This window comes from Bombyx mandarina, chromosome 24, assembly GCF_030267445.1.
Source record: "Bombyx mandarina strain Sakado chromosome 24, ASM3026744v2".
NCBI classification, from domain to species: domain Eukaryota; kingdom Metazoa; phylum Arthropoda; class Insecta; order Lepidoptera; family Bombycidae; genus Bombyx; species Bombyx mandarina.
The window spans coordinates 9526838-9549989 of NC_143230.1; the positions used below are offsets into that span (position 1 = coordinate 9526838).

Below are 23152 nucleotides of genomic sequence, written 5' to 3' on the forward strand. Positions count from 1 at the left end.
ATAGCTGATGAGACTCTTTGACTGAATATTTGTGCAGCAAATTTAACTTTCATTTTTGGGATCTTTTCTTTAAGAACATGTGCTTCCGTCAGTTTATTGACCAATCTAATTTCATCATCACCATCATCCACATCCAACAACATTCTAATATGATCCCATTTTGCTCGCTTCATGACACCATCCTGCACAAATAAAGCATCTTTGATCAGTAAATTATTTCTCACGCCTTTCAATAAATGTGGTGGATCAAATAGAGGAAATATTTTTTTGCCGCCAATTTCAATGGCTTTTTCTATGTAATCTCCATGTCCTTCCTTCAAATATTTCTCCCTTGTATCCTGATGTAAGTTCTTTAGGGCGTTGACATTTGTCCTGGCTTGATCGCAAATAACTGTAATAACAATAAAACCAATATTTTGTAATTCTAGCACAATATTTTTTATGAGGTTTTTTAGGTGTATAGCTTTTGTTGAATTTTTACAAAAAGTAAAACAAATGGGTTGTTTGCATTTACTTTTGACACTCTTAATCATAAAAACAAGTGCATGGTCAGCCAGAGTTTTATTCCTACTATTAGATCCCATATCCTCAAATCCTATCACTGCATCTGTATCAGGATCATAGGTCACTCCAGGACAAAGTGATATTTCATCAAACATTAAATTCACAATTCTTTTCTCGTCAGGCATTAACCTCACTGCAGATTGTAAATCTTTTAAAATGTGTAGATTCAGACCCGGTTTGACAGAAAATAAACTAAGCAAAGTCTGAAGGCTTCGTTTTGATGGTAAAACAAACATCTGTCTTAAATAATTATATGCCTTTGGACTCTGCTTTAGAATAGTTAGTGACATAATTTTCTCATTTAGAGAAAATCTCCTCCCTCTAGGTTTAGATGCATTTTTTAATTGCATCTTTGTAAAAACATTTATGGGTTCAGGTAATTTATCTATGTATTTAAGAAAAACTTTAGTCCTTGAAAGCTTCTTTGCCATTTTAATATCATCTCTTTGCTTTCTACATTTATCCTTTAACTCTTTCACTTGTGACATCAATTTCAAATATGTCAAATTAGAATTTGAGCTCTTCTTCAAGGCTGAAAAGAAAAGTGTATATTCAAAATCAAATATACTAGACAAACTATCCAAATATTTATGGTTTTTTGCATGAATAATTTTGTGTTCAGTATTAGAGCAGTTTATTAAAAAAGACAGATATTGGCACCTACTTCTGTAAGACACACTTTCAAGTTTTATCATATTATTCATACTTGAAGGCGGCACAATTCCACTCAACAACTGTGGCTGATCAATATCGATGTGAGCTGCATAATTTTGGCCTGAAATATTGACAAGCAAAAATAATAATGTTGTAATAATAATTATAATATTTTAATTCTATAATTACATCTACACTAATCTCTATCTACACTCTATAACTTCTAACTTTCCACTTACATTCTCATATACTAAAAATAATTACAATTGTAATTAAATAAATGATAATAATCCCGTACCCTTTATTTATATTTGTATCTATCAATACTACCTACTTTTATTGAAGTATTTTAGTGTCAGAAAATAATGACAAATCTTGGTTTTACTACATAAATAAAAGGTGTAATATTAATTATTACGATTTACCAAGAAATAATGTTGGGACTGAATTTTTAGTAAGTCTATTTGATGGTAGTATGAAGCACTTTTCAAAATGCCTGTTGCAAAGGCGAATGTTGTTATATATGTATTTTTCACTGTTTTCCTGAGATTCTGCACTTAGTACAGATTTCCATTTATTAAATCTCTCAATTTGTTCTATTATCAAACTTTGTGGATTCGGAAATGCATGGAAGGGACCTTGAAATACGTAAAATTAAGATAATATAAGTTTTTAGTAGCTAGTCTTTAATTGATCATTCCAAAAAACTAGTTCGGGCCCACTTGACAATAAGCATATAATACGCGGAGTTGCAAAGAGACAATTATCTGAGGTGTGATTGGGTGATAGTACGAAACTTAATAACGACTGTTTTGATCAAAACTTAATATATATGATAGCTTGGCAGCAGAAATAGTAAGGACCATTAGTTGGTGCTAATTCATTTAATTATATAATTAATAATATTTCTGTTAGCAAATAATATACCGGGAAAATAGTGAAAATAGTGAAAAAACTCACCGTTATCAAGGCATCCGAAATAGCATTTCATTTTCGATCTTCGAGGCATACTGATTTTTAACAATAAACTTTCTGTAAGAAATTAAAATAGTTACACAGGCTCACGACACTAACGAAGAAAAAAGTATTGGAGCCAAGTTATGTCTAAAGAGAATTTAAAACAGAGTTTCTCAATGTCTAATCGTTTTATATTCTCACAAACTAAAAGTTGCTCCAAATTGATACTAAATCGTAAAATAGCTCACGAACCGAGACCAATCCAAAAACGATTTAAAAAATTAAAGCGTCAGGTACGCCATTATGAAAACTACAAAGTTGCCAATCCAAAATAAAATATTTCTAAAATTTGGTTTTAGTAGCGGTTTATTCCCATGATACTGTTTATTTTCTTAACAAAAATAGCATTTAATGTAACACAAGATAGTAACAGAAGATGTTGTATTTTTGTTAAAAATAAAAAATAGTGATAAGTACGGTTTATGTTTCTAACTTTTTTTTTTTTTGTTTCTGAAATAATTCCAATTTCTACCAACGCTAGCATATTTTATTGAGTCAGAACTCATATCTGCCATCTAGTGAGTTTATTAGATCATTAATGCCTAAACGTTACAAAAATGACGTCGCCACAGGAGTAAGATGGCGCTAGTTGAATGTTATTTTCCTTTGTATGGGAGTTGCACCCCCCTGGTTATAACCCATAGACAATTTAAAACTTCGACAATGGAGATTTTTATAGTTTTCGTTTGCAACAAACGATGGCGCGTTTTACATTTTACGTCTAGCGACATCTATTGACTTACATCAAAAAGTATTCGACAGTTTTTCGTTTGAGCTTTATGAGTTGAGTAAACTTATTTATTTTTAAAATATTCCGTAATACGTTGTGTTAATTTTTGCTGTCCTAAAATTAATGAACTTATGTCCTACATGATTTGAAATGACTAACCAAGATCATAATATCGACAACAACAGCGCTTAACCTAAGCGCATGATTATATAGTATTAAATTTATTTTTTAATTTAAATTTTAATAATATATTTATAATTTATAATTATTTATATGTATGCATGTTGAAATTGTCTCGTATTAAGCTTTAAAACTTTGAAATGTATGAAATTAATTACTATTTTCTTTTCTATCACAAAAGATTTTTCCATAGTGTGATTTGGATGTAGGTAGAAACGCCATCTATTGAATTTTTTTGTCAATATTTTAATGATTGTGATACTTGAAGTATCAGAGATTACCAGATTTTCGTGTCCCTAAAATGTACTCTAAATAGTCTATAATAACGAATTATAAATTATTACTATTTCTATCTGACCATCATCAAGGAGAGAATAAAGTGAAATCGAAAAATAATAATATATATTTAAATCCAATGTTTTAGTACGGTGTCAATAGATGGCGCTGAACGCAAAATACCAGTTTTATAGTTTTTTCGATTAGAGTATGTATTTCTGTACAGTAAAAGCTCCTTAATCGCGCTTCCTTCATTCGCATTTTCACTATTCGCGGATTAAAAATGCGACCCAATTCCTATATTCACCGCTAAATATTTCTTTATTCGCGGATTCAATCGATACATCATTGATAAACAAGATTCCAATATGTAGGTACCTTCCAACCGAATATCCTTTGTACCATCACCATGCCATATTCACAGTATCTGTATTCGCAACATATTTACGGAACATATAACCCGCGAGTAAAGAGTCCCTCAGTCCCGCATACCCCGCGCGCATCCTAGCCGTGGGGACCTCATAGGTCCGGCCCCCGGCCCGAAAAAAAAAAGGTCTATCCGGTCTATCCTATTTCTTAAAACAGACCCCGAGCGAAACTAATTAATGATCCCTGTCCACAGATAATTTGGAATTGGGGGCTATCTGTGTCCCTGTCAAAACCAATTACCAATCCAACCAATTACCAACTTAAACGGCCGTCTGGTGTAGTGGTAAGCGACATGGTCACTACACAAGGGGGTCGCGGGTTCGAATCCCGCCAAGGGAAGATATTTGTATGATAAATATAAATGTCTTTTCCAGGGTTATGGACGTCTATTAAATATAGGTATGTGTATAATAAAAATCTTACATTTATATCCGTTATCTGGTACCTGTAACACAAGTTCTTTACGAACTTATCACGGGACCAGTTAACGTGGCGTGATTTAAAAAAAAATCAAAACAAACTACCACTTTTCGATATACCGTATTTATTAATCACATTCTGAAAATAACTAATTAATAAACTAATCATATAATTACATTTTATTTACATTATACAATAATAATTAGTTTATTTATGACTAAAAATTTAAATGTACGAATTACGAGTATTTCTTAGACTTTGACATTACGATGTGTCAATTCAATACAGATTATGTTATAGAATAAGAATTTGTGACGTAAGGTTTATTTTTTTATTTTCTTATCTTATTTTAAAACTATTATAATTTTAAAGTAAATCAATATAATGACAGTAAAAAACGGGGGAGCGAACCATAAAAGTAATCTTAATTTTGTCTTATTATCTATGAGTCGCGAAAAGCGAACTAAGTAGGTACATTATTTATTACATTTGAGTCGTCTATTATCAAAGGTGGCAATCTGTGCATTTGGACAATTTTTTTTATTGATATGTCAATTCAGATTGATTTGAATATAATCGTCTCTTTCAAAGAATACGGTTCAAAACCTGCATTAAATAAAGGTTAATAGTTAACCTGTTATTTATCTAAGATGTCGTTCCGAAGAGTTTTCTGACTGCCAATGGAATACAAAGTCAATAATTCGTTTTTCTGATTTACCAATCATTGTCCAAAAGTCAGATTGCCGGCTTTGATAATAGTCGACTCATTTATAATATCGATCTTAATCTACAATTAGTATTACAATAAGTAAATTATGCAATTAAATTGATTGCTTTGACAAAGTTTTATTTAACACACTAGCTGCCGTGTAGGTCACCGGTGCCCTACGCGGCGCACTGAAGTAATTACGTCGATTTCTGTTACTAAGGCGCCTGGATTGACTAACTCTTTGCCTTAATTTGTTTGTTAATGTATGTCTTAGTCGTTTAAGTCTTAGAAATAGATTCGTTCTCAGTATCGTTCGGATTCGTTTTTAAATTAATTTGAATTAAATTTTAATTGCGCTTGCATCTGATACCGTTCCCAAAAGCTATAGGTAGTAGTAACACAGTGAGTTTCTCGCCGGATCTTCTCAGTGGGTCGCGTTTCCGATCCGGTGGTAGATTCTGCGAAGCACGGCTCTTGCTAGGGTCAGTGTTAGCAACACTCCCGGCTTCAGCCCGTGAGCTCACCTATTCGCTTGGTTACGCTGACATAGCCTCTCAAGGCTATCAGCTTAGGTAGGAAAATAATAGTTTAAAAAAACTAACAAAATACGCTTTTATAGAAAATCCAGCTAAAAAATAGAAAATAAATTTTAATAAATTTGAATTAAAAGTAGTGTAAGAAAGAATGATATTATTGTAAAGGATTTACTATTTACTACTATTTTTTAGTTGGATTTACTATAAAAGTGTATTTTGTTAGTTTTTTTTTAAACTAATATTTATTTTTCAGTTTTTAATTGAATTTCTATTTTTTTAATTGAATTCAACTTTTTTTTTTAATATTGATTTGTCATCGGTCCTTAATAAGTATACTAAATTTCGAGTTAATCCGACGTTTTGAAGGGGGTCAAAATCATATTCAAAGATTCCGTTACAAACATACATAAAATATACATACATCTGAAGCTAATAAAAGCGTATTAAAAAAAAAACTATATTTTTAACGTTCGAAAAATGAAATTTCTCTTTTTTCCGGGCACGGTGCCTTTGTATACGGGGTGTGCTATATCCGAATTATATCCTAAGCGTCCTCCTCTTGGTCGTGGTGGTGTCGCTGGAGTACGGCCAGCCGTTGCTGCGTCACTTCCAGATGGTGCTTCCGCCATTTTATACGCCGATTTTGGAACCACACCTTCACCTGTCGATTAATGATTGATGAATTCACGAGCACGGTAGCCGTCGCGGCCTAAAGGATAAGACGTCCGGTGCATTCGTGTGTAGCGATGCATTCGTGTGTAGCGATGCACCGGGTACCAATTTTTCTAATGAAATACGTACTTAAGGAATGTTCACGATTGACTTCCACGGTGAAGGAATAACGTCGTGTAATAAAAATCGAACTCGCAAAATTATAATTTGCGTAATTAGGTACTGGTGGTAGGAGCTCTTGTGAGTCCGCGCGGGTAGGTACCTAGCCCTGCCTATTTCTGCCGTGAAGGAGTAATGCGTTCGGTTTGAAGGATGAGGCAGCCGTTGTAACTATACTTGAGACCTAAGAACTTATAACTCAAGGTGGGTGGCGCATTTACACCGTAGTTGTCTATGGGCTCCACTTCACATCACGTGGGCTGTGAGCTCGTCCGTGAAACTTCTTTAAGCGCGTTGAGAGTAAAATTTAATTCGCGACAGATTCGTTACGGCTAGAGAGAAAAGATACAATTTAGGACGAGCGAGAGTGAGAAAATAGACCGGGCGTCTCGCGAACCACCCGACCCTGGAGAGAGGGAGAAAGCGAGCTAGGTCGTTTCGCTTATACACATTCTGTTTACGGGCGTCGGCCACTAGATGGCAGTAACATATTAAGTATCCTATATTTTATTTTTAACGAAGGATTCTAAATGGCGAAGAGGTCGTTTCTCTTAAACACATCATCATTCCCTATTACAAGATAAATTTGATTTAAGGATGTAACACTACACACCGCAAAAGAAGTTTCACTTCTCACACGTGCATCGAGTTGCACGTGCACCATCTATTATTATTCTTATTTTTTATTCCCCGAACAGGCAGACGAGCATACGTCCCACCTGATGATAAGTGGTTACCGTCGCTCATGGACGTCAGCTATGCCAAAGGCAGAGCCAAGCCGCTGCCCACCGCAATTTTTTTTTTCTTTTTTTTTATTGCTTAGATGGGTGGACGATCTCACGGCTCACCTGGTGTTAAGTGGTTGCTGGAGCCCATAGACATCTATGACGTTAATGCGCCACCCACCTTGAGATATAAGTTCTAAGGTCTCAGTTACAACGGCTGCGTCATCCTTCAAACCGAAACGCATCACTGCTTCACGGCAGAAATAGGCAGAGCGGTGGTACCTACCCGCGCGGACTCACTAGAGGTCCTACCACCAGTAATTACGAAAATTATAATTTCAATTTTCAATCGCAATTTTCAAGGGTATAGTTCGAAATACATAGATCTGACCAATAAAAAGATGATTATCTCACCTGAGCTTCCGTGAGATGCAGCGCGTGCGCTAAATACAGCCTCTCTGGGCCGACCATGTACTGTTGCCTCTCGAATTCCGCCTCCAGCCGTTCCAGTTGCTCAGGAGTGAATATTGTTCTTATCCTCTTACTCCGGCCAGAGCTGCGGATGATAGGATGAGTATTTAGAGAGAGAGAAAGAGAGAGAGAGAGAGAGAGAGAGAAAAAAAAAAGAGAGAATATACTTTATTGCACACCAAAACAAAATTTACATTCAAAAACATTCAAAAAGCAGATATATTTGTACAATAGGCGGTCTTATCGCTAAAAACGATCTCTTTCAGTCAACCGTTTAATTTACAGAAGTTCTGGAAAATACAAAAATTTAGCAGGTATGTTTCGGTGTACTATAGACAATACATTATAGACAAAATATTATATATATACAATAAACAGTTAAATACCTTTTACATATAATATATGAAATTTATAACTAGTATTGGAGTATGTACCGTAAGTATTTACGGTCTGGTCACCTGTTTTTTATTGTCAATACATTATTTCAAACGTTTCCAGAATATTGCGCAGTTTTCGAACGACTTTTGTCCCTACATATTTGCTGGTAGCTAAGGGGATATTCCAACTACGGTGAGACCGGTAGGTGAGCTAACACTGGCCCTAGCAAGAGCAGTGCTTCGCTGAATCTACCACCGAAATCGCGACCCGCTGAGAAGATCCGGCGACAAACTCAGTAGGCTGTATCTATGGTTTAATTTACTCGCCGAGCCCTTCGTCGCAAGCAACGGGTTCGACGAGAACGATGATCGGTGCTTGAAGTACCTAAAATCACCGTTAGTGGATCGGGAGGATCCGAGATGACGTGTTTAGGGCGACGTCGATTTCCATTCTGTCCGCAGGGTTCTCGTGTCGTGCTGCTTTATCGAAGTGCGGGATGCCCATACAATCTCTATAAGCTTATATGAGCTTACATTCCGAACGATGAGGAAAAAGATTGGACCGTAAAGTATTTATGACTACGCCTTATGAAAACCAAAGAAGCTATTAATTCAGATAGATTTTATTTATCATTACGCCGCCGCGCCGGTTGCTTGTTTTGCCATAGTCCATCGCCAAATAGCAAACTCAGTGGGCTGTGTCTATGGGTTAATTTACTCGTCAAGCCCTTCGTCGCAAGCGACGGGTTCGGCGAGGACGGTTACCAGGATGATTCTCATAAGCTCGACACTTACAACAATGGCGTCGCAAGAATCCAATTTCACGATTTAAAAATAAGGAGGTATATGACAGCAGGCGCTCTACGTGGATACTTACATGTGGAAACGGGCTGGTAGATAGTAACTAGGCTGGGCCCTGGATTCATTGACGTCTATGAACGACAGTGACCATTTTTTCTGTATTTTATTGCTCTTATACCCAAAAGTGCATACGACTTACCTGATGGCGAACGGTTACCGTCGCTCATCAGCAATGCCAGAGGCAGAGCCAAACCGCTGCCTATTATTAAGTACTCACCGCAAATCTAGTTTAAAGAAAAAAAAAAGTCGCAAGGGACCAAACCAGGTTCCATTATAATATACCGCCGCTGTCAAACCAAAATCTGTTATGTGCAAAAACTATACCTATTTCGAATTAACGAGTAAAAATAATTTTCGTATAAAATTTTATATTATATCAGAGTGAATTTTTAAGAACTATATCAAATGAAAGCTATAGATAAATATTAAAGATATAAATAGTTTCTACACAACAGTTTTTTTTATACGGTAGATAGATAGGGCTGTGAACTAACTATACGAAACAGTTAAAAAGTAAAAATCTCAATAAGCACACAGCAGATTTTGGTTTGACAACCACGATATGTTAGGCGCCTTGACGACCCGTCGGTCTGGCGTTCTCGGGGTGGCGCCACGTGTCTGGTTGTAGTGTTGACCGCGGGAACCCCCCTACTCTGACCGGGTTTTGACCCCGGACGGAGATCGGACGTCGGGTGTAAGAGTGCAGGGGAATCGTTTAGTGGGTGGGCCCTAAATTCCTTGGGCCCGCGGTCTGCTCTCAACAGTCTCAACACCTGCAAATCGTTGAGTCCCACATACCCCGCGCGCCCCCTAGGCGCGAGGACCTCGAAGGAGGTTCGGCCCCCGGCCCGGAAAAAAAAGGCATTGGAGCTTCAACTACACACAAACAGCTTCGTAAACGAATATAGCCCTTACCTTGTAGAACATAAGGTATGGCTCCTCGAGCTCTTCATCTGGCCAATCTGCTGCCGGATTTCAGGTCGGGGACTGTCTGTGATAGAAGAGAATTCAAATGAAACACACGCTTTGTTTTGGGCTTTTAACGAACCGAAGATCTCACAGCGCTTGGTATCGAGTGAACAGCGAAGCTAATAGACATCAAAACGAGTTTGTCCCTGACACATGAGGTAGAACTTCCAACAAATGTTCACGATTGACTTCCATGGTGAAAGAATAACATCGTGTAATAAAAACAATATCAAACCCGCAAAATTATAATTTGCGTAATTACTGGTGGTAGGACCTCTTGTGAGTCCGCACTGGTAGGTACCACCACCGCCCTGCCTATTTCTATCATGAAGCAGTAATGCGTTTCGGTTTGAAGGGTGGGGCAACCGTTGTAACTACTTAGTCTGGCCATAAATACTGTTACAAAGGTAAACAAAAAAAAACTATGGCAAATAACATTTATTACTTTTACAGTGTGTTAGTTTAATACATAAATATAAAATAATTTAAAGTATACAAAGCTTATTCGAAGTGGTCTCCATTGGCTGCAATACATTCCTTTAAAGGTTGAGGCCAGTTATCAATAGAAGCACGGACTCTTTCCATGGGAAAATTTTTCACTGCCAATCGTACGGATTGTTTTAGGGACTCCAAGTTATCAAGGCGTTCAGAGCAAGCCGTACTCTCTAAAACTGACCATAAATCATAATCTAGCGGATTAAGATCGGGACTAGACGACGGCCAGTCTTCAGCTCTGATGAAGTCCGAAACGTTCGTTTCCAACCAAGACTGCGTAGACCGAGCTTTATGACCTGGCGCCGAGTCTTGCTGGAAGGACCATTCTTGATTATTGAACATGGTGTTCTTAAGGGGCTTCACTACCTTCTCAAGAATGGTATCTTGATACACTTGTGTCGATGTCTTGATACCTTTTTCACAAAAGTATGGCCCAGTCACTCCTTCATAGCTAATGCCCCACCAAACCATCACTGAAGTCGGATACTGCCCACGTTGCACTCTGTCGACTAATTGGAAAGCTTCCTTAGAGCTTTGAGCATAAATACGGTCATTTTGTTTGTTAAAATGTTGCTCAATTGTAAAAATTTTCTCATCCGTAAACAAAATCTAAATTTTTTTTTTATCACCCTATTCTCTTTTAAATTATCAGTTAAGAAATGACCAGTACGTCTCTTATAGGCTGTAAGTCCTAAGTCATCTTTTAAAATACGCGACATGGTTCTAGGTGATATCTTCATCTCCCGAGATAAAAGCTTTTGCTATCGGACAGGATTTCTTCGAATTCTTTCCCTTACTGCTTTGACCACCTTTTTCGTACGAACACTACGTGGACGGCCAGATATTTTTCTGTCACAAACAGAGGAGGTCTCATTACACCTCCTACTAATAGCCCGGTACACAAACATTTTACTAATACCAAGCGTATGGAGAGTTTTAAAAATTGCATTTGGCTCCATACCTACTTTGTGTAATGCAATCACAGCGATTCGGTTCTCTTTATCGCCCCACTCCATTTTGCAACGGTGTTCGAATCCCGCAGGCGGGTACCAATTTTTCTAATGAAATACGTACTCAACAAATGTTCACGATTGACTTCCACGGTGAAGGAATAACATCGTGCAATAAAAATCAAACCCGCAAAATTATAATTTGTGTAATTACTGGTGGTAGGACCTCTTGTGAGTCCGCACGGGTAGGTACCACCGCCCCGCCTATTTCTGCCGTGAAGCAGTAATGCGTTTCGGTTTGAAGGGTGGGGCAGCCGTTGTGACTGTACTGAGACCTTAGAACTTATATCTCAAGGTGGGTGGCGCATTTACGTTGTAGATGTCTATGGGCTCCGGTAACCATTTAACACCAGGTGGCCTGTCAGCTCGTCCACCCATCTAAGCCATAAAAAAAGACGAGCATACGGCTCATCTGAAGGTGAGTGGTTACCGTCGCCCATGGACATCAGCAATGCCAGAGGCAGAGCCAAGCCGCTGCCAATCGTTAAGTACGCTCCACGAGCCTCGTTTGAAGAAGGACATGTCATAGCGCTCGGGAAACACAATGGAGGGGAGCTCATTCCATAGCCGGATGGTACGTGGCAAAAAAGATCTCTGGAAACGCACTGTGGATGAACGCAGTGGCTCCAGGTAGTATGGATAAGCTCTATTCCGGTGGTGCGAAATCTCACACATACATACCACCCTGCGTATTTCTGCTGTGAGGCAGTAATGCGTTTTGGTTTGAAAGGTTGGGGCAATAATTGTGATAATGTAAAATCTGAGGCTTATATGTGCTAGCTTCATTGAATATGTAGGTAAGCTTCAAATGAAGTAGGAAGCGATCTGTCGCTGCCGGCCGTAGTGCGGAGGATGGTCGGCAGCGCAGAGTCGTGGAACGCGGTGGTGTCCTTCTGCGAGGACGTGATGTCGCAGAAGGAAACTGCAGAACGGGAGAGGGAGATCTCGACTCCCTTTCCCGGCCGCAGAAGGCGCACCGGGCGCAGGACAAGGGCGGACAACGCCCTTTTCCGCCCCCCATGAATGGGTCCAGGGGCGAGGGACTTGGGAAAGCCCTCGCCCCCTATTCGATGGACCTGAGACGGAGGCGCATGCGGGTGTCGGCGCGTGCCTCTGAGGCGATGCACGGAGTAGCTGAACGCCTCACTACTCCGTGCAGGAGACGAGGCCTGGATAGACCGGGCCAGCACTGGTGTGGGGCTGCGGAAGAATTTGGATTCCCGCGGCCCTGCGCGCACGTGTGGGTGGACACCGGGGTGGTTTTAGCCGGTAGGAGTCCGGCACGCCCCTTCGCTTTTCCCCAGGCGGAGGTAGTCCATGAGGATTTCCCCCCGAAAAAAAAAAAAAAAAAAAGGTAACGTAGGTAAGGTAAGCGTAATATATATAATATAATATATAACTTCGGTAGATTTTTTATTTATCCCGAACCCCAGCGCGTAACAAAAGATAAACCGTTTTAATGTTCCAATTCATGATCAGTGACGGATAGGTACTGGTGTAATATGTTATCCGGCTACTGAGATAGTTTTTGATGTCCGATCGGCATGGCCCACCGAGGGCCAACTTGAGATATAAGATTTGTATTTTTACTTTCCTAGCCTTAAAACTGGACTTAAAAATAGAGAAGGATGAATTCTGAACTTTCAGTGATTATAATAGAATTAAGTAAGAGACTTCAGTCATGTCAAGTTACAAATTATATTACTGACGGTAGTGTAGTTGTTAGCGGTCTGTAGCGCCCAGGGTGGTGAATTCGGTACCCACATTGGGCGAACCTTCACGTGAAATGAAATGGTTTTTTTTTTATTACCCTTGTAGGCAGACGAGCATACGGCCCACCTGATGGTGAGTGGTTACCGTCGCCCATGGACTTCAGCAATGCCAGGGGGAGAGCCACTCCTCACTACGCAGAAACCCGCCGCCGCCGAGCAGGGGGTCGGGACCGGGGTCGTATCCGTGACCTGGCCCCCTAAGAGCTAGGGGTCCCACCCGCTTTGTGCGGGGAGAGACCCAGACGTGGGGTGGCGTGCTTGGCACGCTCACCCGCAATAGGAAGCCGGGTGATGGTAGACCGCGTTCCCCCGACCGCTCTGGGGGAAGGTGTAACGCGGCGCCATCAAAGCGGGCTCTCGGCCCGCTGAACGAGGGAACCGGTGGTCGTGTCGCTGGCGGCCACCGGTCCGGCGTCCGTGGGACGGTGGGATGGATGTAATGTGCTCTGCGTCAACCCTGTCCCGCCGTTTCAATAGCCCCGACTGGGCTCCGGCCCGGTCCGAGGTAGGGCGCCGGTTGTGAGCGGCAGGAGTTTTTAGTGGGTTCAACTCCCACATACCCCACCTGCCGCGCGGGTGGGGATCCGGCGATTTTCTCCTGTGGAAAAAAAAAAAAAAGGGGGAGAGCCAAGCCGCTGCCTACCGAACCAAGCCGCTCTGCAAGCACTCTTGGCTGTGCATTTTGATAGAGTATCTTACTTGCTGTGGCGGGTAGCCATCATATAACGCAAGATATTTGACAGATGCCTGAATTTCGCTTACGACATTTTCAAGATAAGTTCCCATATACAAGTTCCGAACAACAACATTCGGACCGTCGGTCTACCGAGTAATATCATCCGCTCGGTGGAAGATCTTCCCTTTCTCGCATATTCCTACATCTGCTGCCATACTAATACAAATAGCTATGCTGTTATGTACAACAAGAAACTACCCGCAACTTATATTAGTCGGTTTTGAAGAAACAATTTTGGCGGGCAAATTATCGCCCTCTCAAAAGCGACCGCTAAACAAACTAGAATATTTAATTTTAAAACGACAATATCAAATAAAACGTTAGAACGCGTAAAATCGCGACCCCCGTACGACCCTCGGGGGTGGATTACTGATAATAGCCAGTTAGGAAGGGTGCAGTTTTAATTAAACACAAAGTCATTCCCTTCATGTTTAATACGTTAATGAGACAAAACTTAGGGTCGAACTTATTTCACTCGGCTGTCTGATTGAGGACGCATTTGCCTTAATTTAGAACAAATAAAATGAACTAAAATCTGAATCTGAATTAAGTGTTGGTAAAGACTTTTTGGCGGGAACGCGAGGAGTGAAGTTGTGTGATTTGTTTTATTTTGTCTATTTAGTGTTTCTTCAGGTTTAAATATGTAATAATGGTGGCTTATTAACCGTTTAATATCTGTGAAAGTGCACAAATGTGGGAAAATGAAACAAAGCCGCTGGACGTAACTACTGGATCCTTCGAAAGTCCACTGAAAAAGTCTCAGTAAATGACTACCATTTTACTGAGATTATATTTCATCCCATATCAACTCATCTCATTTCATATGATTTCATTTCATATAATATATATATATATATAACAGATTAGGCTGTACAGTATGATACCTTTGCCATTATAATTGAAAAAATAAAACTACTACTACCTACTGAAAGCAAATGTCACTCGCAATCGATTCATATTTAATTGAAAATTAAAGAGTGTAAAAGTATAAAAGGACCAGCTCAACGTATTATAAAGTGTCCGCTGCAAGGGAGCCAATTAAGTTAGCGCCAAAGTAACAAGTGGAAAGATTTTGAAAACGGCGCCATAATAAAGAAATACTTCCTACGTAAACGCGTAATAATAAAAACTAGTGGTCCCAATGTAGTCGAAATTCGACTATAATCAAAGACTATTTTTTTTTAAGAGATTTTATGACCTGGTAACTGAGACCTTTTAAGTCATGTCTTATTTTAATGTATATTATTCATATTTTTATGAAAAATGATATTATGGAGTGAAATGAAATGAAGATGATAATTAAAGACTATTATATTTCTTTAATCACAGATTTCGCCAAGACTACACTTTATACAAATATTAATAAAGACACACAATATTCAATCTATCCTCAATTTGACCACAGACTTTAAACAATAAGAAAAGTTTGACAATAAACAAATAGTATGCATGCGTTTGTGTGTCAAATACATGGTAGCTGTGTGTAATGTTTTCTTTATTTTTTTAATGGTTTTTATATACATAATTTAAAAAAATGCTATCGTTCTGCACTCCTTCTCTATATTGTATATAAGCGTGGGAAATTTCGTACTCCTCCATCCGCGCAATTTTTTGTAAAAATGGGTACAAAGTTTCGTGAAGCAATCACGTATTAATATATAGATAAATAGTTGAGTTTTTAAATACTGCATATTTTTTAAATACAAATTTTCAAAACAAGCCACGAAAAGTATTAAATTTTTCAACCCAGCACACTTCACTTTGTTTAAAACCGCTATATTCCCACCATTTCCACTTCCTACACTAGCGCTGTTTCGTTGAGTCTTCCAACAATAGCTCGCTGTTTACAGGTGGACACTTTTTCAACTTGTCCCCTATATAATATGACGCTCTTTACTTCTATCCTTCACCTAATTCGATTACAAAAAAAAAACACTATTGAGTTTCCGTTTGCGCGAATACAGATTTTTACAGAACATACAGACAATTAATGGAACAAGTGGTCCCGCAGTAGTCGAAATTCGACTATAATTAATTGAAATTATAAGTTTGAACATGATTATGGTTCTATTGTCAAAGAGTATTTTAATAGGTTGGGGAAAAAGTCTTTTCGCGTTATAGTATGTATGAACTTGTAATAAAATCTCTTTGGCTATATACTATTTGTATCTGGCTGGTTTTGGTATCATTAAAAGTTTGAATTTTAAAGAAGATAATTCCAAATTCATATTAGGAAAATGTGTGATTTTTATTTATTTTTCGTACTGTCAAGATGAGTGAATTTAATGAAGAAATTCGATACATTTTAAAATTTTACTACAAAAAAGGTAAAAATGCAAGGCAAGCCGCGAAAAAAAAATTGCGATGTTTAAAGACCTAGTTCAGTGTCTGTGAGAGTAGCATAAATTTGGTTTTAGCGTTTTCAGTCCGGAAATTTTGATGTCAAAGATGCACGTCGCTCTGGTCGCCCTATTACGGATAAAATAGATGGCATTTTTGAAAAAGTGGAGCAAGATCGGCATATCAGTAGTTACGACATAGCTGAAGAACTGGGAATTGACCACAAAACAGTTTTGCCGCATATTTGAAAAAAAACTGGGTACACAAAAAAGCTCGATATTTGGGTACCTCACGAGCTCACTGAAAGAAACCTAATGAACCGTGTACTCATTTGTGATTCATTATTACGACGTAATGAAACAGAACCATTTTTGAAGAAGCTGATAAGTGATGAAAAGTGGATCACGTACGACAAGAACGTGCGAAAAAAGTCGTGGTCAAAGGCCGGTCAGGCTTCACAGACTGTGGCGAAACCCCGGTTAACTCGCAACAAGGTGATACTGTGTGTGTGGTGGGATTGGAAGGGCATTATTCATTATGAGCTGTTACCACCAGGCAGGACCATCGGTTCTGAACTCTACTGCGAACAACTGATGAGATTAAAGCAAGAAGTTTAGAGAAAGCGGACGGAATTAATCAACAGAAGGAGTGTGGTTTTTCATCACGATAACGCTAGACCTCACACAACTTTAGCCACTCAACAAAAATTAAGAGAGCTTGGCTGGGAGGTGTGAATGCATCCGCCGTATAGTCCTGACCTTGCATCTTCAGATTTCCACCTATTTCGGTCTCTTCAGAATTCTTTAGGCAGTGTCAGGTTAACATCAAGACAGGACTGCCAAAACCAATTGTCGCGGTATTTTGATCAGAAGCTTCAAAATTTCTATAGCAATGGGATCATGTCCCTACCTACAAGATGGCAAAAAGTTATCGAACAAAATGGTATCTACATACTTTAGTTAAATGTAAATAAACTACTATATTAAAAAATGTTGTGAATTTTCTTAAAAAATGCGATGAAACTTTTTCCCCAATCAAAAATTTCGCCAAGACTATAGTGTAGTCAAATAACATTAAAGATAAACAATAATACCCTATTCTTAATTGGACCACAGACTTTAAGCAATAATAAAAGTTTGACAATAAACAAAGAGTATATATAATATGTGTGTCAAATACATGGTAGTGTGTGTAATATTTTTATTTAATGATTTAATGTATTTATAATGCATGATTAAACAAAAAAATTAGCATTCTGCACTCCTTCTCTATATTCTCTATAAGTGTGGGAAATTTCATACTCCTCCGTCCGCGCAATTTTTCATAAAAAGGGATACAAAGTTTTTGCGTCACGTATTTATTTATAGATATAATCAGATAAGTTTTAGATTATAGGTACATACCGATTTTCAAGTTTCTATCTCTATAAATATAATATAAGTTATGAATTTTGAAATAGTTTTATGGTTTCTGTGTGGAGTCATGTCTTTCAAGTTACGACAATTTCACTATCTTCCGTCATTATATAATCTTACTGTACGTAAATCGACATGATTACTTCAGTGCGCCGCGTAGGGCACCGGTGACCTACACGGCGGTCAAGGGGCTAATGATGCATATTCAATTTTTTTTATTGCTTAGTTGGTTGGACGAGCGCACAGCCCACCTGATGTTTAGTGGTTACTGGAGTCATAGACATCTAAAACGTAAACACGCCACCCACCTTGAGATATAAGTTCAAATTCAAATTCAAATTCAAAATCATTTATTTCAACTTGGATGTCATCAAAAACACACTTGTTGAATGTCACAATGTAAAAGAAAATGTTAACTCTACCACCGGTTCCAAAAAAAGCCACAGTCCTGAGAAGAACCGGCGAAACAAACTCAGCGGGCTTTTTTTTTTTTTATTGTATTTTCTCAACTATTTTCTTTTTTTTTTTAAACAAGAAAACATATTTACAGTATACAAAAAAACAAGTCAAAAAAATACAATTCAAATAAATAATAATAATAATGAAAAATGAAAAGGCCAGGAGCGAACGCCTCATTCCCACGTGGTGCCATCTAGTAAAAAATTCTTAACTTTATAATATGCCTTGTTGCACAAACGTTCCTTGACAGTTTTCTTAAATCTATGAACAGGTAGTAGTTGAACGTTTTGTGGGATCTTGTTGAAAAGCTGTACACCCAGCCCCCTAAAAGAGTTGCTTATTTTCTTAATTCGAGCCGCCGGCAACGCAAGCCTATGTTTGTTCCTAGTGTTCACATTATGCAAATCGCAGACTCTGGGGAATTCTACAATGTTTTTACGCACGTACAATAAATTTTCAAAAATGTATTGGGACGCTAAAGTTAGAATTTTGATTTCCTTAAACTTGTCCCTCAAGGATTCCCTCGGGTGCATATTATAAATAGCACGAATAGCCCTCTTCTGCAGGATGAAAATCGTTTCGACATCGGCAGCATTGCCCCATAGCAAAATGCCATAGGACATAACACTATGAAAATAACTGAAATAAACTAGACGTGCCGTATCTTCATCAGTATACGTTCGTATTTTTTTTACCGCAAACGCTGCAGAACTAAGTCTATTCGCTAACTTGCATATGTGAGGACCCCACTGCAGCCTGGAATCAACTGTTATACCAAGAAAAACTGTCGAATCAACAAGCTCCAGTGTCTCTCCACTTACAATGATATTAGTGTCTACTTGTCTAACATTAGGTGTGGTAAATTTTATACATTTTGTTTTTTTGTTATTTAATAACAGATTATTAACACTAAACCAATGTACCACGCGCGAGATAGCATCATTCACATCGTCATAATCTTCCAATTGTCGTTTAATTTTAAACAATAAGGATGTATCATCAGCGAATAATACGACCTCGTGACGGGTTTCAATAAACTTTGGTAAATCATTGATATACACAAGAAATAAGAAGGGACCCAATATGGAACCCTGAGGAACACCCATATTAAATAAGACACCGGAAGATCTCTTTCCTTTAACGTCTACCTTTTGGATTCTTCCGGATAAATAAGATTTAATAAGTACTAATGAAACGCCCCTAATACCATAATGGTGTAATTTCCTCAACAATGTATTATGCTCAACACAATCAAAAGCTTTAGATAAGTCGCAGAATACCCCAAGGGCATTATGCGATTCCTCCCAAGCCTGAAAAATATTTTTAATAAGATCTACACCTGCAGTAAGTTCTAAGGTCTCAAGTATAGTTACGACGGCTGCCCTACTCTTGAAACCGAAACGCATTACTCCTTCACGGCAGAAATAGGCAGGGCAGTGGTACCTACCCGCGCGGACTCACAAAAGGTCCTACCACCAGTAATTACGCAAATTATAATTTTGCGGGTTTGATTTTTATTACACGATGTTATTCCTTCATCGTGGAAGTCAATCGTGAACATTTGTTAAGTACGTATTTCATTAGAAAAATTGGTACCCGCCTGCGGGATTCGAACACCGGTGCATCGCTACATACGAATGCACCGGACGTCTAATCCTTTAGAACACGACGACTTTTTGACTCTATTGACTGTGACTTTTATCGAGACAGTTTCATTTTTACATAAATATATTATATTATTTTAAATACTCATATGATGTAACGCGATATTTCAAATTTAATTTTTTCTTTTTATTCTATTCCTAATTTATTCAAAATCCAATTGGTGTTCAGAACTTATAAGCAACTAGCCGTACTCGCCCGCTTCGCTGGCCATTTAAAATTAACGTTATTATTTAATTTTATTGTCATTATTATTAGGGAGTCCCAACACTCATATAAATATTAGCCTATCCATTAAGTACATGTATTTTCTACATGGTTACCAAGTTTCAAGTCAATGGGATGCACGGTTCAGTAGTTATAACGGAACATCCGTAAAAACCACTGAAGATTTATACTTAGTCTAGCCATAAATACTGTTACAATTAAAAATAAACAAAATATTACATTTGAATTTAGAATCTGTCATTTTTTCATTGAGTTTTCTCATTTTGGCGCCAATACATTGTACAATATTTTGCGATATTAAAATGAGGTGGGGTGATAAAGAGAACCGAATCGCTGTGATTGCATTACACAAAGCAGCTATGGAGCCAAATGCAATTTTTAAAACTCTCCATACGCTTGGTATTAGTAAAATGTTTGTGTACCAGCCTATTAATAGGTGCAATGAGACCTCCTCTGTTTGTGACAGAAAAAGACCTGGCCGTCCACGTAGTGTTCGTACGAAAAAGGTGATCAAAGCAGTAAGGGAAAGAATTCGAAGAAATCCTGTCCGAAAGCAAAAGATTTTATCTCGGGAAATGAAGATAGAACGTTTCGGACTTCATCAGAGCTGAAGACTGGTCGTCGTATAGTCCCGATCTTAATCCGCTGGATTATGATTTATGGTCAGTTTTAGAGAGTACGGCTTGCTCTAAACGCCATGATAATTTGGAGTCCCTAAAACAATCCGTACGATTGGCAGTGAAAAATTTTCCCATGGAAAGAGTGCGTGCTTCTATTGATAACTGGCCTCAACGTTTAAAGGACTGTATTGCAGCCAATGGAGACCACTTCGAATAAGCTTTTTATACTTTAAATTGTTTTATATTTATGTATTAAACTAACACACTGTAAAAGTAATAAATGTTATTTGCAATAGTTTTTATTTTTATTTTTAATTGTAACAGTATTTATGGCCAGACTAAGTATATTAGTACCTATAGATGGAGCCGACATGTAAATAATCACATGTTAAATCGCTTAAAATTAAAATAAAAAAACATCGAATCCAGCTTTGCTAGATTCTTGAGACTACGCCAGAAAATATGATGGAAAACTCGTAAAATCTCAACTCACCTTGTCTTAGCCCGGTCGGTCCGGTCACAATGCCTCTGAAGCCTTCATTCAGTCTCTGCACCTCGTGACCAGAGTACAGGTAATTGTGCAGGTTCCTCTGATTCTGTAGTCGTTCCTGGACGCTTAAGTTCATAACGTCCTCATCGGGGCCCGTCAAGCCCAAAATGGCAGCTATCGTAAAAGATTTCCCCCCCAAATTCGTGGATTTTCCGGTCAAATCCACGCCGAAAGCCGAATGGTTACTGTCTCCGTCGTCCAGCGCTGATACCGGCGACGAAGACCTGTCGAGATTCTCCGCCTCATAGTTGTCGTCTTCCGTGAGGTTCGAGAGACGTTCCACGTTCTGCTGGTACGCGGAGGCAGTCAGGAAGTCCGTTAGGTTCGATGGATACACCGAATTCTGACGCTGCTCCATCATGGCTGATTCCCGCGTTCATTTAACGAATTTCCGACGAACCATTTCGGCACTAGCACTTCACATTTGAATTTCAGTAAATCATTAACTTAATTTCAATAGAGAGAGAGAGAGAGAGACACATTAACACCGGCCTTATGAAGCGGTTTATGATATGAAACTGTCAAAGATTTAAATCACTTCAGAGGCGGGGCGGCTGCTATCGGTTTTTGCGGGAAAAAATGACATGTAAAAGATGGTCAATTGAGGGTGCATGATTGCCGATTTGGGGGTGGTGGAGGGACGAGAATGGAGCGAAGCGATTGGACGTTGGCCGCGCATGCGCGAGACTGGGCGTGTCTTCATTCATGGGGGTGTGGAACGTCAGTGATTTGCGGTCGGCGAAACCTTTGATTGACCAGGGTCGGATTAAGCACAATTTGTGACGTTTTTTTTTCCTACCTAAGCTGATAGCCTTGAGAGGCTATTTCAGCGTAACCTTAACTAGTAGGTGAGCTCATGGGGCTCAAACCTGACGACGTTGCTAACACGAACCCTAGCTAGAGCCGTGCTTCGCAGAATCTACCACCGGATCGGAAATGCGACCAACTGAGAAGATCCGGCGAGAAACTCAGGGGGCTGTGTCTGATGGTTAATTTAGTCGTCGAGCCCCTCCTTTTGGAAAAGGTTTAGTTCTTCAAGGCCGCTGAAGTTTTATCCGGCTAATAAACCGCCGCCCAACATTCGACGCTGACTTTTTAACGGTGGAAAGGTCGAACTCCAACTCAAAGTTCCTTTTTCTCATCCGGGCTTGGGACCGACATTAGCAGAGTTGTATTAATATTATATTTTGAATCTAACGTAAATGATACACACACACATTGGACTGCTTTTCGCACCAATGTGTCAATACTAAAGGAGCTTAATGTTAAAACTAGACTCACCACAATGTGCATTCGTAGAGTATTGGAGTTCTTCGGACACATTGCTCGAAGGGAGGGTCATAATCTTGAGCAGATACTGGTGACCGACAGTCCCACGAGATCGTCGGACTAGATTCGGATTCCGCGAAGCACTGCTCTTGCTAGGGCCAGTGTTAGCAACACTCCCGATTTGAGCCCCACGAAAGAGAAAGTGTGTTATCTATATTCGGGAATTCCGATCGGGCCCGATGAGACCCGATCGCGACCCAAATCCGATATGCCAATGTTGCATGCTGTAATCTTGACTAATTGGTGCAGCGACCTATTTCTGGTGAGCAGATACATAGATAATTTATATATTAATTAATACGTGAAGCAAAAACTTTGTATCCCTTTTTACGAAAATTGCGCGGACGGAGGAGTATGAAATTTTCCTCACTTATAGAGAATATAGAGAAGAAGTGCACAATGCTAATTTTTTTTTTAAATAATGCTAAGATACATTAAATCAATAAAGAAAACATTACACACACTACATACCATGTATTTGACGCACACACGCATGCATACCTACTATTTATTGTCAAACTTTTGTTCTTGACATTTGTGGTCAAATTGAGAATAGATTAAATATTGTTTGTCTTTATTAATATTTTTTTATAGTGTAGCCTTGGTGAAAGGACATCGGGCACCTTTGTATGGGACACTTACCTACAGCGAACAAAAATGAAATTAGGTCTGGTGGATAGGCAATTGAATCTAGTTTACAATGGTATAGGTCCCATATCTGTGAGCCGTGGGAATAAGGAGAAACTGGACATTAAAAAAATATATTTTTTTTTACTTTTTTGTGCAA

General features: G+C 38.8%; 1 protein-coding gene and 1 long non-coding RNA gene across 2 annotated transcripts in view; one reads left to right on the top strand and one right to left on the bottom strand.

Moving 5' to 3' along the window:
• LOC149500050 (uncharacterized) overlaps window positions 1-23152 on the top strand; it is a 160900-nt gene that overhangs the window by 38551 nt on the left and 99197 nt on the right. The gene's annotated exons all lie outside the window — the stretch shown is intronic.
• On the bottom strand, window positions 5841-21625 carry LOC114245312 (uncharacterized). Its single transcript, XM_028177444.2, has 4 exons — window positions 20980-21625; window positions 9696-9771; window positions 7486-7627; window positions 5841-6176 (listed from the first exon to the last, which is right to left on the bottom strand). Exons 1-4 carry the CDS (start codon window positions 21395-21397, stop codon window positions 6060-6062), a joined length of 753 nt encoding a protein of 250 aa, XP_028033245.1. The 5' UTR covers window positions 21398-21625; the 3' UTR covers window positions 5841-6059.